An 18,961-nucleotide genomic window follows, 5' to 3' on the forward strand; every position below is an offset into this window, starting at 1 on the left:
CCATTCTAATACTATACATGAGTTGAGCAGTTAGGTGTAATAATACTCTTCAGACCTGGAGTTGGCTTCTGCACCAAGGATAAAATGAAGACTTTAGTAATTTCATGCCCTCACGTGAAATTTTCCCCTCAGGCCAACTTGACCAGAAGATAAAGACAAACCAGAAGGGTTTAGTACATTTCTGCCTTACATACGTCACCAACGTACAAGCCCAGTGTGGTTTGGATAAAAGGTAGTTGTGCAAATCTCTGGCATAAAGAATGAGAGCCTATTCAGAATATTATTTATTTATGGAGACTCGCAATAACGAGTCTCGATTCTGAAAAACCAATATGATTCTCAAAAACTCTAAACAGAATTTATCGTAAGCAGGATGTGGATTTGGATTTGTGACACTCCAAAAATACCAGATTTCAGCTTTCAGTACTTTTCTGATATGGTTAATTATATCCATAGACAGATGTCTTCTTTCTTGGCTGATGTGATACGTAAATAGAGAAGCGTGCAGAACAAAAACTGTCTTTTGTACCCTCCGCTAAGTAATTTCCATGAAGCGAATGGCAAAGTGCACCTATCTTTACATGAGCTGGGCTGTCCACCTGATGAAAGCTTTTCTAAATACAGATAACAGCTTCAGAGGAAATGAGCCTTTTAGTTTCAGAGTGCTTGCCATTTAAACTCCAACTACAGAGTGACAACTGACATTACCACTCCACCATGCCAAGTCATTCTTGAAACAGATTCAAACCTGATGATGATTGACAAATCAGATCTTTGAATCGAAAATCCCTAATTTACTGTGCATCACTCTGAAAAACAGAAATCTTTTCAGACTAACTACTTGATTTCCCGATTTTTGTTCCCAGATTCTTCACTATTCCCTAGCCTCATTTGTTACTCAGTTGTTAGTATTTTTCTTACTTCTTGGAAGATGATGCCAGTGAGAATCTGGTCCGTGAGTTTTAAGGAAACGGCCCTTCTTGGAGTGAGTAGAAACAACATACGAATATGAAAACATGGCTTTATGTCCCAATTCTGTCACTAAGGGCATTGGGCAAATTACTTAATATTTCTGGATCTCAGTTCCCTAATCAGTGCAAGGAGAAATTTGGGCTACGTGCCTAAAGGTCTAGACCAACTGGAAACATCTTACAAGTTTATGAATTTTGGGTTTTTTATTTAAAAAAAATCGTAAACCACATAAAATGACCATCTTAATCATTTTCAACTTTACACTTCAGTGATGTTAAGTATATTCACAGTGCTGTGAAACAGACCTATAGAACTTCTTCATCTCACAAAACTGAAACTCTATACCCGTTAATAGCTTCCCATTTTCCTTTCCCCCCAACCCCTGATAGCTCCCATTTTCCTTTCTGTTTCTGTGAATTTGACTACTCTAGATACTTCCTGTAAGTGGAATCCTGTAGTGTTCCTTTTTGTTTTTGTTTTTGTTTTTGTGAGTGGCTTATTTCGCTTAGCGTAATATTCTCAAGGTTCATCTACGTTTGTAGCCTGTGACAGGATTTCCTTCCTTTCGAAGGCTGAATGATATTCCATTGTGTGTATATACTTTATTTATCTGTTGATGGACATTTGGGTTGCTTCTACTTCTTCAAATACCCTCTCTGCTCCTCCGTCCCCTTCGGAGATTCCCATAATGCATGTGTTGGCCTGCTTGATAATATACCATAAACCCCTTAGGCTCTCTTCATTTTTCTTTGTTCATTTTTATTCTGGCTTCTCCAACTCAGTGATTTCAAATGACCTTGAAATGATTTCAAATGACCTCTTCGAGTTTGCGGATTCTTTTTGCTGCCTAATCCAATCTTCTGTCGAACCCCTCTAATGAATTTTTCGTTTCAGCTATTGTATTTTTCAGCTCCGGAATTTGTTTCGTTCTTTTTTTATAGTTTCGATCTCCTTGCTGATAATCCTATTTTGTTCATGCATCATCTTCCTGATTTCCTTTGGTTGTGTATCTGTGTTCTCTTTTAGCTCGTTGAGCATCTTTATGATCATTATTTAAATTTTTTTTTTTAACGTTTATTTATTTTTGAGACAGAGAGAGACAGAGCATGAACAGGGGAGGAGCAGAGAGAGAGGGAGACACAGAATCCGAAGCAGGCTCCAGGCTCTGAGCTGTCAGCACAGAGCCCGACGCGGGGCTCGAACTCACGGACCGTGAGATCATGACCTGAGCCGAAGTCGGACGCTTAACCGACCGAGCCACCCAGGCGCCCCTATGATCATTATTTTAAATTCTTTGTCAGGTCGCTCATAGATCTGCATTCCTTTAAGGTTGAATTCTGTAGTTGTATTTTGGTTGATTGGACCAAGTCTCTGATTCTTTGCGTGTCTTATAATTTTTGCCGGGATTTGCGCATTTGAAAAAACAAACACTTTTCCCAGTCTTTACGTTCTGGCTTCGCGCAGGAGAAATCTACTGTCTGGGGAGTTCTAGCACCTCTCAAACCTTTTATAACCTCTTGTTCCCCTTGGCAGCTGCCTGCAGAACTGCAGCTCTGATGCGCTGTTTGCCTCTGTTTTCAGTAGCTCCCAAACTCTGGCCTTGGTCTCATTAATGCTCTGAGTCTGGTGAAACAAAAATCTAGCCCCTCAGGCAGCCCCCAGAGAAACCAGAACATTGGATACATGGTCCCCTCTTTAGTTTCCATCCCAAGGGTGGAGCCCTAGTCCAGGGGTTTCCTCGAGGTTGCTCTATGCTCTTTGCATAGGGGGAGGGACAAAAATAGGTGCACTAAACGCGGGGAGCATTCCTCCCCCATTCACTGGAATCCCTTCTTGGTTTTACAATAGCCAGAGTGTTGTAGTTTCTCAGCTGGTCTCTGGAGTTCTCACAGAGGTAGTCTAGTCTATATGTTGGTTTTATTTATTGCTTTTTTACTAAAAAAATTTTTTTGTTAATGTTTATTTTTGAGAGGGAGAGAGACAGAGTGTGAGTGGAGGAGGGACAGAGAGAGAGGGAGACACAGAATCCGAAGCAGGCTCTGGGCTCCGAGCTGTCAGCGTAGAGCCTGACGCAGGGCTTGAACTCATGAATTTTGAGATCATGACCTGAGCTGAAGTCGGATGCTTAACCGACTGCGCTACCCCGGCGCCCCTGTATGTTATTTTTAATAGAGTGTGTATCTTAGGCAAAAAAGGGCCTATAGCTTCCTAGTCTGCTGTTGTCTTCCTCAGCTTGGGCTGCCATGACAAAATACCACAGATTGGGTACACTAAACAACAGAAATTTATTTCTCACAGTTCTGGAGCCTGGAAGTCTGACATCAGGGTGCCAGCATGGTCGGGTTCTGGTGAGAGCTCTCTTCCTGTCTAGCCACCTTGTCTCTGTGTTCTAACATGGTGGAGAGAGAGCAAACTCTGGGCTCTTCCTCTTCTTATAAGGACACAAAATCCCATCATGGGGACCCCATCCTCATGACCTCACCTGAGCCTAATTACTTCCCAAAAGACCCCTCCTCCAGGTACCATCGCGTTGGTTGTTAGGTCTTTAGCATATGAATTTTGAGGAAACAGAACACTGAGTCTGTAAATGCTGTCTTGCTGACGTTACTCTGAAATAAAAATTTAACCAGAAATATTCAATTGCCTGGTTAACTTCTGATCTTTGCTATGCATGCGGTGAATAAAAATGCACCGCTAAGCCGAAAATCACTTAGCGAAACACTATTCTGTATTCCAATCGCATCTAGCATTCAGTCTTCAATCAGATGTTTAAATATGTATAATGAAACAATATTGCTTGAAGACATACATTTTACATAATTTCACTCAGTATAAAAGGTTGTTGTTTTACAGTGTCACCATTTATGATTTGTGTCAGGTTTTTAACAATGAAAAGAAGGCGTGAACACTTCCAGAAGCAGGTGTATCGAAGACATGATCAAATGAACAGGAATCGAAGGGTAAGTATCAGCCTTTGCGATTTTATAGCACAGATTCTATGTAGATTTTTTTATGTCGTTTTCATTTGAACCGGCTTTCATTTTTGTAGCCATTTTTCTTCTAGTAGTTAGTTTTGGCATCTGCTTATATTGATGATTACTTTAGTTAGTTAGTTATTTTACTCTTTATTAATTTTATTTTTTTAACTTCTATCCAAATTCGTTGGCATACAGTGCAACAGTGATTTCAGGAGTAGATTCCTTAGTGCCCCTTCGCCATTTGGCCCATCCCCCCTCCCGCCACCCCTCCAGGAACCCTCAGTTTGTTCTCCATATTTAGGAGTCTCTTCTGTTTTGTCCCCCTCCCTGTTTTTATACTGTTTTTGTTTCCCTTCCCTTATGTTCATCTGTTCTCTGTCTTAAAGTCCTCATATGAGTGAAGTCATACGATATTTTTCTTTCTCTGACTAGATGATTACTGTAATATGTTGTAAAACCCGTCTGCCAACATCAGGGTAGGAAGAAACCTTGTATGTCAACCGTGTCTACATGTTTCCAGCCTTGCACTACAGGTGCTTGCAAAAGGTTCCCCCTTCCCTTCCGTTACCCGCATTTCTACCTTATATTACTTAATTTAGCTTCTGAGTGGGCATTAGACAAAAATGAGATGGGTTACAAATAAAACTTACGCGTAGTATTTATTTATTTATTTTTAAATAGGCTCCACGCCCAACGTGGGACTTGAATTCATGACCCTGGGATCAAGAGTCACATGCTCCACTGAACTGAGCTACCCAGACACCCCAGTAGCATATGTTACCTTAAACATTCTTTTACAGTCCTTGAATCCCCAGGGCATTGTCTTTATTTTATTTATTACTTCTTGGAGTGCTGTAACAGTTGCAAGAAATGCTGTATATTGACTGAGCCAATTAAACCTATTTTGCTGGAAACGTCTATCTTTATTACAGAGCTCACGTGTTTGACCTAAGTATTTAGATGAAAAGCTCTATTAAGTAGGTGTAGCTCTTACGTGAGACACCTAATACTTGCTTACTCCTACACATGCCACTCTGGTATTTTTCCCGATACCTCTTCACCTATAGGAAAAGACAGGGTGGCTTAGATGGCAATGTGATACAGTGTAAACCGTTCTGGTTTGGGTCTGAGAGACGTGACTTCCCTTCCTGGCTAATCTCCTTACGAGCTGTGTGTATGACCTCGTACACGTCACTTTCCCTGCTCTCAGTATCGGTTTTCTTTCCCTATAAATAAGATTAACATGAAAGACATCTATAAGATATCCAAAGAGATCTAAGTGGTATGGTGCGGTGACTAATGACAGGGGCTTTGGACTCACACTTGGGTGGAATCGTATTTCTACCACTTAATACCAGTCTAATCAATTTCAGGACATCCACGCTTTTTTCAGTGTTTATATCTCTGAAAGCAGGAAGTGCCTTACATTTGCTATGGTACACCATAGTTAAGTTGGAAAGTTTAAAAACTTTGTCAGGGGCATCTGGGTGGCTCAGTCAGTTGAGCATGTGACTCTTGATTTCAGCTCAGGTCACGATCCCAGGGTCATGGGGTCGGGCATGCGTCAGGCTCTGTGCTGAGCTTAAGGTTCTCTCTCTCACTCCGTCTGCCCTGCTCTCCGTCTCTTTCTCTCAAATAAATAAATAAATAAATAAATAAAATAAAAGCTCTTTCAGCGATATGTAAAATAACAGTGCATTTTATAATCATTGGTATCTTAGATTCGATGAAGCATGGTAGCAGAGGTACCCTGGGCCAGTCCCTTTGAGCCTGTTTCCTCAGCTATAAAATGGTGATAATATTGACCTCATAGGTTGTTGTGATGATTAATCGAAATACGTGTAAACATTTTAGGATAGAGACTTAGGGTAAGCGTTCCATAACTGGAGTTCTTATTATTTTATTATTGCTCTGATGATGATTATGTCAAATTATACATGATAATTACCAAATGTTCATGATGGCCATATAGACATGATTACTTTAAAAATCCATGGCTTTTTATTTTTTTTTTATTTTTTTATTTTTTAAAAAATTTTTTTTTTCAACGTTTTTTATTTATTTTTGGGACAGAGAGAGACAGAGCATGAACAGGGGAGGTGCAGAGAGAGGGAGACACAGAATCGGAAACAGGCTCCAGGCTCCGAGCCATCAGCCCAGAGCCTGACGCGGGGCTCAAACTCACGGACCGCGAGATCGTGACCTGGCTGAAGTCGGACGCTTAACCGACTGCGCCACCCAGGCGCCCCAATCCATGGCTTTTTAAAAGTTCTTACATTCTGGGGCAACTGAGTGGCTCAGTTGGTTAAGAGTCTGACTCTTGATTTTGGCTCAGATCATGACCTCACAGTCATGAGATCGAGCCCTCCATCAGGCTCTGTGCTGGGCACGGAGCCTGCTTGAGATTCTCTCTCTCCCTTTCCCTCTGCCCCTCCCCTGCTCTCTCTCTCTCTCTCTCAAAATAAATAAAGTCCTTGCAGGGGTGCTTGGGTGGCTCAGTCGGTTAAGCATCCGACTTCAACTCAGGTCACGATCTCACGGTCCGTGAGTTCGAGCCCCGCGTTGGGCTCTGGGCTGACGACTCAGAGCCTGGAGCCTGTTTCGGATTCTGTCTCTCCCTCTCTCTCTGACCCTCCCCCGTTCATGCTCTGTCTCTCTCTGTCTCAAAAATAAACATTACAAAAAAAAAAAGTCCTTGCATTCTAATTCATTTTATGTAATAGATAGATAGTCAAGAGATTTTCAATGTGAAGTAAAAATTCCCCTTGAGAATATAGGGGCAAATATGAATATTTTAAAAATAGGAACAAAATCTCTAATAGGCTTCCACATGGATACAGCTACAACCTCGTAAGTATTTCTGTTTGCCCATTCATTTCTTGAATCTGACTTCAGTTCCTACCTTTCTAACGAATTTTGCTGTCAAAAGATTTTTAGTACTTCTTTGTTGTCAAATTCAATGTCCTTTTCTTGGTCCTTTCTTTCTCTTTGTGGTATTTAATTTCTTTATTTGACACTTTTGAGCTCTCATTACATTTCAGAAATGTGCTATGTACTTGAGAAAGAAAGAAAGAAAACGAAGGAAAGAAAGGGAGAAAAGAGAGAAGGAAGGAGGGAAGAGACAGAAGGAAAGACTGAGGGAGGGAGAGAGACAGACAGACACATACAGAGACAGAGAGAGAGAAGCATAGCAAAAATACTTAGAGGTGGGTGCAAGGTACAAACCAGCTAAGGAAATTATAGGAGGGGAGAGAGTGTTTGAGTTGAATCCTAAAGGCTGAGTGGAAGTAAGCAAAACAGAAATGATGGGAAAGGCATTCCGATCAGAGGAAACAACATGATTAAAGTTACAGAAGTGGGGCGCCTGGGTGGCTCAGTCGGTTGAGTGTCTGACTCTTGATTTCGGCTCAGGTCATGATCCCAATGTGGGGCTCAGGTTGTGGGATTGAGCCCCACATCTGGCTCTCCGCTGAGCATGGAACCTAGTTGGGATTCTCTCTCTGCCTCTCTCCCCAATCCCCTAGAAAAAAAATTAATGGTACAGAAGTGAAAGAAAGCACGGCGTGTTTGGTAAACTGCAATTAGCTTGGTTTGACCAGACTGCAGTAGTTTTCCGACTTTGTACTGCAGAGGTCTAGGGGTTTTGAAGAGGTGCCTTAGGGGCCAACGAAGGCACTTTTGCTTTTCAGGCTTTTGCATATTGGGATACCAAATTAAGATTTTGTTAGAACTAGGTTTTCTACCACTTTATTTTTTTTGTTTTTAAAGATTTTTTTTTAATCTCTATTGATTTTTGAGAGAGACAGAGCATGAACGGGGGAGGGTCAGAGAGAGAGGGAGACGCAGAATCTGAAACGGGCTCCAGGCTCTGAGCTGTCAGCACAGAGCCCGACGCAGAGCTCGAACTCACGGACCGTGAGATCATGACCTGAGACCAGGTCGGCCGCTTAAGTGACAGAGCCACCCAGGCGCCCCGGTTTTCTACCACTTTAAAAAATTAGTTTGGGGGCACCTGGGTGGCGCAGTCGGTTAAGCGTCCGACTTCAGCCAGGTCACGATCTCGCGGTCCGTGAGTTCGAGCCCCGCGTCAGGCTCTGGGCTGATGGCTCAGAGCCTGGAGCCTGTTTCCGATTCTGTGTCTCCCTCTCTCTCTGCCCCTCCCCCGTTCATGCTCTGTCTCTCTCTCTCTGTCCCAAAAATAAATTAAAAACGTTGAAAAAAAAAATTAAAAAAAAAATTAGTTTGAAAAATCACTGAGCTGAAGTGGAAAGTGTGTGGGCAGAGCTGTTGAGAGGTGAGCGTGAAGAGGTAGGGTGTCAGGAGCCAGATCACCAAGGGCCTGCGTGCCACGCTGGAGTATGGATTTTATATCGAGGGCAGTGTAGAAGTATGTACGGAAAGACCTTATGGAAGGAGCTGGCATTGACCAATTTATTTTCAGAAATAATCACATTTAGCTCAAATCCCTTTCTTAACAATAGTTTCAAGTTCTAATTCCTGTTCCTTTCCCCCCATTGCCTCCTATTCTTCTGTCTTCTACTTTGGCTTCTCTATACCTAGTTAAGCTCCGGACTAATCTGCTGTGATTGCGACTGGTTTGCATATAAACCATAGCTTCATTCTGGAGGCATCCTTATCCTTCTTTAGTTCTTGGCAAAGACCCCATTAACTGGCATTGCTGAGAGAACATGGGTGAGCCTATGCGAGACTCTGTTTAACTCCTGGAGTCATTGCCATTAGACACGCATCCGTATCGAATTCAGGGCTGTCTTCCATGGCGTATTTACGTGTAAACACTAATAGGTGCTTCCAACCTAAACACGAACTTTCCGATAAGAGGATATTTGATCTGTACCCATTAACTTTGAAGAATAACTACATGTGTGATGGTGCTTTTTTAAAAAAAAGAAGTTTTTATTTATTTTTGAGAGAGAAAGAGAGAGCAAGCAAAGGAGGGGCAGAGAGAGACGGGGACAGAGGATCTGAAGCGGGCTCTGCACTGACAGCAGAGATCCTGATGTGTGGCTCGAACTCACGAACCATGAGATCACGACCCGAGCCAAAGTCAGATGCTTAACTGACTGAACCATGCAGGAGCCCCTGTTATGGTGCTTTTATAGTCTACTGGCTCGATGGGCTTTTTGGCTGCTATTATATTGTTTGTAAGGCTGTTAGTACCAAATCTGCTTGCGAACTGTAATTGTGGTTACAATTTGATATAAAAACAGTTGGATCACCAAACACCGGTTACATATAAGCGGCTGCACTGAAACCGGTTCAGTTGTGGAGTGATCTGGACCAATTCATGTTTGAATGGAATGTTTTCATTATGCTTTGGTTTGTTTCATTGACCGCATGTAGGTGTAAACTTTGTTGTCACTTACAAAGTAATTACACGGATAAGGGATTTAAGGTAACTATTGGAAAAAATCCTAACTGACACATGAAATGTCTGACTGGGATACAGGTAAGACTTTCTAAAATTATTGGGATGATACAATTCTCCATCTCAGCTATTTTTTGTTCTTTTGTTTGTTTGTTTCAGAAGTAGAATTTAGCGATTCATCACTTACATATAACATCGAGTGCTCATCCCAGCAAGTGCCCTGCTTAAATGCCCACCACCCATTTAGCCCATCCCCCCACCCACCTTCCCTCCAGCAACCCTCAGTTCTCTGTATTTAAGAGCCTTTTATGGTTTGCCTCCATCTGTGTTTTATCTTATTTTTCGTTCCCTTCCTCTATGTTCATTTGTTCTGTTTCTCAAATTCCACATAAGAGTGAAATCATATGATATTTGTCTTTCTTTGACTGACTTATTTCACTTGGAACACTCCTGTTAATTCCACGTTGTTGCAGATGGCAAGATTTCATTCTTTTTCATCGCCAAGTAGTATTCCATTGTATGTATGTATGTATATATATGTACATATATATGTGTGTATGTATATATATATATTTTTTTTTTTCTTTAGCCATTCATTAGTCGATGGACATTTGGGCTCTTTCCACAATTTGGATATTGTTGATAGTGCTGCTGTATACGGGATATATATGCCCCTTCAAATCGGCATTTTTATATCCTTTGGATAGATACCTAGTAGTGCAATTGCTGGGTCCTAGGGATGTTCTATTTTTAATTTTTTAAGGAGCCCCCATATTTTTCAGAGTGGCTGCACCACTTTGCATTCCCACCAGCAGGGCAAAAGAGTTCCTCTTTCTCTGCATCCTTGCCAACATCTATTGTTTCCTGAGTCGTTAGTTTGCCATTCTGACAGGTGTGAGGTGGTATCTCATTGTGGTTTTGACTTGTATTTCCCTGATGATGAGTGATGTGGAGCATCTTTTCCTGTCTGTTAGCCATCTGGATGTCTTCTTTGGAGAAGTGTCTGTTTGTGTCTTTTGCCCATTTTCTTCACTGGATTATTTGTGTTTTGGGTGTTGAGTTTGGTAAGTTCTTTATAGATTTTGGATACAAACCCTTTATCTGATATGTCATTTGCAAATATCTTCTCCCATTCCATTGGTTGCCTTTTAGTTTTGTTGATTGTTTCCTTCACTGTGCAGAAGTTTTTATCTTGATGCGGTCCCAGTAGCTTATTTTTGTTTTCATTTCCCTTGCCTCCAGAGACATGTCAAGTAAGAAGTTGCTGTGGCCAAGGTCAGAGAGCTTGCTTCCTGTTTTCTCCTGTAGGTTTTAGGTCTTACATCCGTATTGAGTTTATTTTTGTGTATGGTTTAAGAAAGTGGTACCTGCTCATTCTTCTGCATCTCACTATCCAGTGTTCCCAGCACCATTTGCTGAAGAGACGGGGTTTTTTCTGTTGGATACTCTTTCCTGCTTTGTGGAAGATTAGTCGGCCATATATTTGTGGGTCCATTTCTGGGTTCTCTCTTCTACTCCATTGATCTATGTGTCTGTCTTTGTGGCAGTTCCATACTGTCTTGACGATTCCAACTTTGTAATCCAGCTTGAAGTCCGGAATTGTGATGCCTCCAGCTTTGGTTTTCTTTTTTGGGATTGCTTTGGCTATTCGGGGTCTTTTCTGGTTCCATACAAATTTTAGGACTGTTCTAGCTCTGTGGAGAATGCTGTTGGTATTTTGATTGGGATTGCATTGAATGTGTAGATTGCTTTGGGTGGTATCGACATTTCAACAATATTTATTCTTCCAATCCATGAGCATGGGATGTTTTTCCATTTCTTTGTGTCTCCTTCAGTTTCTTTCATAAGCTTTCTATAGTTTTCAATGTACCAATATTTTACCTCTTTGGTTAGGTTTACTCCTAAGTGTCTTTTGGTTTTGGGTGCAAATTGTAAATGGAATCAATTCCTTGATGTCTCTTTCTGCTGCTTCATTATCGGTGTATAGGAATGCAGCTAAGCTCTGTACATTGATTTTATATCCTGTGACTGCTGAATTCATGTATCAGTTCTACCAGTTTTTTGGCGGAGTCTTTCGGGTTTTCCATGTGAGAGTATCATGTCATCTGTGAAGAGTGAACGTTCAATTTCTTTCTTCCCGATTTGGATGTCTTTTATTTCTTTTTGTTGTCTGATTGCTGAGGCTAGGACTTCCAACACTATGTTGAATAACAGTGGTGAGAGTGGACATTCCTGTCATGTTCCTGATGTTACAGGGAAAGTTCTCAGTTTTTCCCCATTGGGGATGATATTAGTTGTGGGCCTTTCATATATGACTTTGGTGATGTTGAGGCATGTTCCTTCTATCCCTACTTTCTTGAGAGTTTTTATCAAGAAAGGATGCCTTATTTTGTCAAATGCTTCTTTCCACACCTATTGAAAGGATCATATGGTTATCTTTTCTTTTATTAACGTGGTATATTGGGTTGATTGATTTGCAAATATTGGACCAGCGCTGCAGCCCAGGAATAAATCCCACTTGACCATAGTGAATCATTCTTTTAATGTACTGTTGAATTTGATTTGCTAGCATATTGCTGAGAATTTTTGCATCCAGCTTCATCAGGGATATGGGCCTGTAATTCTCCTTTTTAGTGGGGTCTTTGTCTGGTTTTAGCTATCTTTCAAAAAAAAAAATTTTTAAGTAATCTCTACACTCAACATGGGGCTTGAACTCACAACCCCAAGATCAAGACTTGCACGTTCTATTGACTGAGCCAGCCAGGCACCCCCTATCTTAAATACAGTCAATATTACAGGCTTATTCTGTAAAGGTTATAAGGACACGCTTTGTGGATTTTATCTACAATTATTATCTTTCCCCTAGATCCAGACCAGTACTGTGGCATTTGACTTTTCCAAATCCCCATTTCCTAATTTGTTATGTGAGGGGGTTGGACTGCTTGATCTCTAAGGACCCACTGGCTTTGACATTCTTGCATCTGTGAATAGGGGAGAAAAATCTGAAATTGAATGTTAGATGGAGGATCAAGCAACAAGAATATTGTCACTGAAAATGTCAGTCAATTTAAAATAAAGAAAATAAGCATCTGGTGCTGAGTAAGGACGGCTTTTGCATGATTTGTCTCCACTTTCCCCATTTAGATATCACCAGAAAATGGCCACAGATCCCGCGAAAGCGATCGAAGACGTGAAAGGTAATTGCAGATAGACATCGGTACGATAAATTTAACTCTTCTTAGGGGAAAAAATGAAACAAAGATAAATACAGGTAGCTTACAGGGAGAGCCTTCTAGAATGATCCTGAACAATCCATACCAATCTGTTTGATAATCCCAATATCGAACCAGAAAATTCGTGATTAAAACGGCCAGGCTTGATTTTACGGTTATGTCTGAGATGTCCTGGCTTCGTTTTCCTATGGTGAATATACATGTCTTGGTGTCATATCCTTTCTACTTAACGCGTGCAAGAATTGTCACCTGAAGACTGAAGAATTCGGTACCATGAAGAATTTTCATTATTTAATCTGAAAATTAAAACCCCCTGCCCTTTATAATATATACCAGACATGCTAAGTAAATTTCAGTGTTCCAGATGATCTTGGTTTCAAGCATGCAGGGCTTTGCCAGGTGAAATTGTCAGGAGCGTTTGTGTAACCCTTCAGAACTACAGCCATGAAAGAAGGAGTCCTGTTATACACCTTTAAAATGGGCCTAACCAGGAGCATCTGCGGAAGGGCTCAAAGAGCTGTGGACGTAGGAGCAGATTCATGATAATAGATAGCATTTACCGAGTGCCGATTATGTGCTAGGCCCTGTGCTAAGCACTTTTACATTTGTGATATAATTTAATCCGCAGCAATCCTGTGAGGTAGGTACGAACATGTCCATGTTACAGATGAATAAAATAAGCTCCAGAGAGTATATTAACTTCCTTGAAGCAATACGACTAATAACGTAATTCAGATTTTGAATAATTTATTCAAATTTGGTTTGCGTGGCTACAAAGCCGTGGGCCTTCTACTCTGGTATATTGTCTCTCCACAAGTGCAAGTAAAGACGAGGTTAAATTCTTTAAAAGCCTAGCTTATTAGTTTTCTGTTGTTGCTTAACCAAATGACCACAAACCGTTGAAAACCACACTCATTTATGATCTCAGAATTCTGTAGCTCGGACGTGCAGGGGTGCTGGGCTGGTTTTCCACCTAGGGCCTTATGGGGCTGAAATCAAGTTGCTGGCCCTGGGATGTACTCCTGTCTGGAGGCTCTGGGGAAGAATCTGCTTCCAACCTCCTTCTAGTTGTTCCTTGAGGTTGTGGGAATGAGGTTTTCTGTTTCCTTCCTGGCTGTCAGTCAGGGGTCACTTTGCTTCTAGAGGGAGCCTGAATTCCCTTGCATGCGGCCCCTCCATCTACCAACCAGCAACAGCATGTCATGTCCTTTTCTTTCTTTCTTTTTTCTTTCTTTCTTTCTTTCTTTCTTTCAAGATTTTTATTTTTAAGTGATTTCTATACCCAACGTGGGGCTTGAACTCACAACCCCAAGATCCAGAGTCACATGCTCTACCCAGTGAGCCAGCCAAGTGCCCCTCCTTCTTACTCTTTGCCCCATCTTTTGCTTTTATCATGTGATTAGATTAGGCCAACCCAGATAAACCAGGATAATCTCCTTATTTTAAAAGTCCATTGAGTTAACTAAAAAATAAATGAATAAAGTAAAAAAATAAAGTCCATTGACTTGTAACTTGAATTACATCTACAAGGTCTCTTTTGCCAGATAAAGTAATATATTCATGGATGTGCTATCTCATCACAGTCGCAGTTCTGGTGCAATTCTTTGGGGATTATTTTTGGAATTCTGCCTGCCGCATTTAGAATGTTACACTTACGTGCTTTTAAAATTAGCAATGGGATATATTGTGTTCAGTAAATAAAAAAAACATTTACACGTTCTGTGGAATGTTACGGAAAAGGAAAGAGAACATGTGACTAAAAGTTAATTAGGAAACCAATATCTATTTAATTACTCAGAGCACTCTCTATCTTTTTTTAAATTATTTTTTAACGTTTATTTATTTTTGAGACAGAGAGAGACAGAGCATGAACGGGGGAGGGCCAGAGAGAGAGGGAGACACAGAATCTGAAACAAGCTCCAGGCTCCGAGCTGTCAGCACAGAGCCCGATGCGGGGCTCGAACTCACGGACCGCGAGATCATGACCTGAGCCGAAGTAGGATGCTTAACCGACTGAGCCACCCAGGCGCCCCGCACTCTCTCTTTTTTCCAAGTCAAACACTGTTTTTGGTCCTGTTGGGTCCCAGCAGGAACAATATTTATAACCAGGAAAAAAGAGCAACAGTGAAGAAAATCACCTGACTTATTTTATTTTTCCACGTTTTTATTTATTTTTGGGACAGAGAGAGACAGAGCATGAACGGGGGAGGAGCAGAGAGAGAGGGAGACACAGAATCGGAAACAGGCTCCAGGCTCTGAGCCATCAGCCCAGAGCCTGACGCGGGGCTCGAACTCACGGACCGTGAGATCGTGACCTGGCTGAAGTCGGACGCTTAACCGACTGCGCCACCCAGGCGCCCCCACCTGACTTATTTTAAAATCACTGACTACCCCAACTTAACTGATAATATCAAGATAACCCCCTAGCAGTTAGGCTTTAGTTATTCTCTGCCTCTTACAGAGGGTGGCTACTCTTGAGATAGCCAGGCTGCTGCTTCTGTTAATTTCTGTGTATCCACATGTTCCAGCTACTTAAAAAAAAGTTGTTTTTTAAAGTTTATTTTAATTCTGAGAGACAGAGAGAGCACACACAGGCAGGAGAGGGGCAGAGTGGGGGAGAGAGAGAGAGAATCCCAGGCAGGCTCAGTGCTGTCAGCAGAGAGCCTGATGCGGGACCGGAACTCACGAACTGAACCGTGAGATCATGACCTGAGCCAAAACCGGGAGCTGGATGCTTAACCGACTGAGCCACCCAGGCACCCCCAGCTACTTTTTAAATAACAACTTTATTGAGGTATAATTTTCATACCATAAAGCTCACCCACTTAAAGTATACAACTCAGTGGCTTGTGGTATATTAACAGAGTATGTCACCATCACAATAATCTAATTATAGAACATTTTCATTAGCCCCTAAAGAAACTCCTTGTACCCATTAGTAGTCACTCCCTCTTAACTCCCTTACCTCCCTCCCCACTCCAGCCCAAGGCACCTACTAATCCATTTTCTTTATATATAGAGGCTGTGGCTACTTTTGTTCCCAAATGCTTCTAGGTATGACCATACTGAAATAATAGCAAAGCTGCTTTGGCATATGAGGAGTAGAAAAACTCGTCTTGTGGTTCTGAAGAAACAATATAAAAAAAGGCTAGATTAATGCATACAAGGGATCTTCTTGGATGCTATGCAAAGATTCCTCAATTCAATACTTGGAACCTTAATGCTAAAAGGAACTTTGAAGATTCTTGAGTAAAACGTCTTCATTATGTAGCTGGTGGAAATGAGACCTAGAGAGGTTAAGTTGAATGGCCCAAAGTTGCTCATCTAATTGTGCCTGTCAAATACATTTTTATTAAATATTATACTTAATTGACAGATACACGAGATGTGGTGCTAAAGCTTTACTCCTAAGAAATAAAAATACTTCAACCAATAGTTCTCTGCAGGAGCCCAAAGAAATAAGCCTGAAATTCACCTTTCAAGCAGCTGGTCATCAGGTAAATGTAATAGAATTGCACCGTAAGCTTCGCCCATGAGATGTTAAAGAATCCATGTGTAGTTTAAATATATATAAGGATTATCTGTTATGTATAGGGGAAAAAAGTAGTTAAACAAAGCCTGTCTGGAGCCCTTTGATACACAAGAAATTTCTTCCCTGTATTTTTTTGCTAAGGACACAAAGGTCAAGAAAACAAGCTGACCTCAATTATCCATTCTCAAAGTGAACTTCGAGTCAGATACGGATTTAGTTCAGTCTACTGTGTGTTCACATCTGTAGTGGCCTTAAGGCTCAACACGGTTGAGGCACCTTTCCAAGGATATAATGTGTTTACCAATATACTATAGCAAAAACAAAAACAAAAATGCTAATGTGAAATTAACCAGAGGACCTTGTTCCACTCATATTCTGATTAATTGTGTTCTGCATAAAAGCATATATGACTCAGAATTGGAAAATGGGCAGTATATAGTAATGGATAGACTGCCTATGCCTCAGAGCAGTATCAGTCTGGCTTCTGATTTAGGTTTCGGGGTGGTGGTAAAAGGGTATTGCTTGAAAATGGAGAAAGAAACGTAGGCTCGGTGACCGTCCATACGAGGAAGAAACTGGAAGTTAAGTCTTGGGAGATCTTCGAGGTATTCCAGCTGGTTATAGACTAATACCGCTTGGAAGTCACTTAGCCCCCGGGGTGTCTTCACAAGGCAGATTACCAAATTCCTGGGCACAGTTAAGGCATTCAGTCTCCACTGCATGGAAGCAAGCCTGACCCTCATCCTGTGGAAGCTTACCCACTTAGTCTATGGGTAATTGCTTTCTTCACTACCTCTTCAATTAAAGCCGTTTGATGACACTATTTAGCCTGTAAGAACCCAAGAGGTGGCCTTGGTGGTCTACCTCAGAGCAGGCAAAGTCTCTCATGCCTTTAGGGTCGCAGAGCAGAGTGCTGTGTAGTTTCTTCAAACTCGCAGTCTTGTCTCTGGTCGCTCGCAGTCTCCTCCAACCACCCCCTGTCTACTTTAACAATCAAGTTTCGTGAGTATTCTTAAATATTGCTAAACCACTAAAGCCATAGCTTTTCTTTCCTTCACAGACTAAGCTTTCACTAAATGAAAGATTCTCTAAGCTGACAACGAAGAAAACGCCAGAATCAGTTGTCAATTCTGAAGACCAAAAAGTCCTTTCCTCTTAAAGGTTCGCTGTTAACAAGGATATTGTAGTGAGTTTATGCTAGACGATAGACATATGCTTTCAGTATTTACCTTTTTGCTTCTCTTGTTAATGTATCTTTTCTTAAGTACGCCTTGATGCAAATAACCTGTCAACAATGTTTACATAAGAGAAAAAGAATGTTTACTTTGTGTGCATAAAAGAACGGAGAAATGAGTAACAAGTAGGAAAGATGATTTAGAATGAGACATGTTAGGAAGACAGCTAGGTTTTCAGAATGACTTGTCTTCAATGGTAGAGAATATATTTCTTTTCTTTTCTTTTTTATTTTTTGTTGCTTTGATTTTAAGTTGTTCTTTGAGCTCAAGAACCCACCTGGGAATCCTAAATAGATTGTATTTCAACAGTAGAGCAAGATTATCGATGAGCATCTTTGATGATAAAATATTCTCTGCCTCAAAAGTTAGTAAGATTGAACTGTACTCTTCATGAAAAAGATAAATTGGTATCCAAGCCTTTTCACTTTTTCTGGGAAATTACGCTTTTGCTTTTGATATGAACTTATAAGAATTTCAAATTGTTCTACTGTAATTTTCTGTGAATGTATTAAGGTAATAAAGTTTAAATACAAATGTGGCCTTTTGTCTTTCCATTGATATTTGGAGTCCAAAGTACCAATGATCCTGAATAATGATACACACAGACTATCGAAGTGTAATTTGGATGTCAACTGTGTCCAGCTAAGCCCGTTGTTAAAAATACTGGTTTATTATTATTTCCTACTTCTATAAGACTTTCAGCCTCATTTAATAAATCTTGCCCTCACATTTATTTGTGCAAAGAAAATGAAATGCAATATGGAAATATAAGAATAGTTGTATTCTCGTCGGACTCATTTATACCATTGTTTTCTGAACCAAATTAACAAATGGTTGAAACATTGAGTTGAAAAGCAAAGCCATGATCAGTTTGACCCAAGGTCTCTACATTTTGTGGTAGCTTTGCTCCGAGGGTCTAACCTTGAATATGGAGAATGACGATGTGCATGAAGCTTCATACTGTAATTTGCAGCAAGTGATTTGGGAAAGAATGTTTCTTCAGATCACAAAAACAATACACGTTCATTGAAGAAATTTTAGAAAACACAAAATACCATAAAAACCCACATGCATAACAACTGTGATCTCTACCTCCATATGTATTTTGTTGACACAAAGATTTCTGCCATAGCAAAGCTTTCTTTCCGTGGTAGGTATCCAGTTTCCCATTGCTAGACATTCGGGCTGCATCTAGTTTGAGTTTTTGTAAATGAAACTTGTGATGACCATCCATGGAGCTAGATCTTTGCAGCAGATCTCCAATTTGTTCCATACGACCATTTTCTAGAAGTAGAATTGCTGGGTTAAAGAGTACTTATTTAGAATGTTACACATATTAATAAATCGCTGTACAGAATATGAAAAGGCTTGTTTTCCCATACTCTCATCAACAGAGAATGTGGGATAGATGTACTGTTTTCAGGGTCTTGCTTGCTGATGGATAATATCGGGTGAAAAGAAACGGCATAAGTCAACGAACTTCGTAATACCTTCCCAGCTCCAAAATGGTCTCTTTTCTGTATTGAACAGCAGCCATATAATTCACACATCTCTCCCTCTCTACCTTGAATAACGTTAGAAGTACAGGAGCATAAACAACCGGTTTGGTCCATGCCAAGAGATAA

The 18,961-nt window shown here is 40.8% G+C and overlaps 1 protein-coding gene across 2 annotated transcripts in view; it reads left to right on the top strand.

Moving 5' to 3' along the window:
* The window catches only part of LUZP4 (leucine zipper protein 4), a 32,734-nt gene extending 14,860 nt beyond the window's left edge, over positions 1-17,874 (top strand). The window contains exons 5-8 of one of the 2 annotated variants that reach the window (XM_058713280.1): positions 3,851-3,932; positions 12,481-12,533; positions 15,946-16,066; positions 17,162-17,874. In XM_058713280.1, coding sequence (XP_058569263.1) covers positions 3,851-3,932; positions 12,481-12,533; positions 15,946-16,066; positions 17,162-17,260 — 355 coding nt within the window. In that variant the 3' untranslated portion in view covers positions 17,261-17,874. The remainder of the gene's footprint in view (positions 1-3,850; positions 3,933-12,480; positions 12,534-15,945; positions 16,067-17,161) is intronic. The other variant, XM_058713281.1, reaches the window with a different exon arrangement.
* The last annotated feature ends 1,087 nt before the right edge of the window (positions 17,875-18,961 follow it).

This window comes from Neofelis nebulosa, chromosome X, assembly GCF_028018385.1.
Source record: "Neofelis nebulosa isolate mNeoNeb1 chromosome X, mNeoNeb1.pri, whole genome shotgun sequence".
NCBI classification, from domain to species: Eukaryota; Metazoa; Chordata; class Mammalia; order Carnivora; family Felidae; genus Neofelis; species Neofelis nebulosa.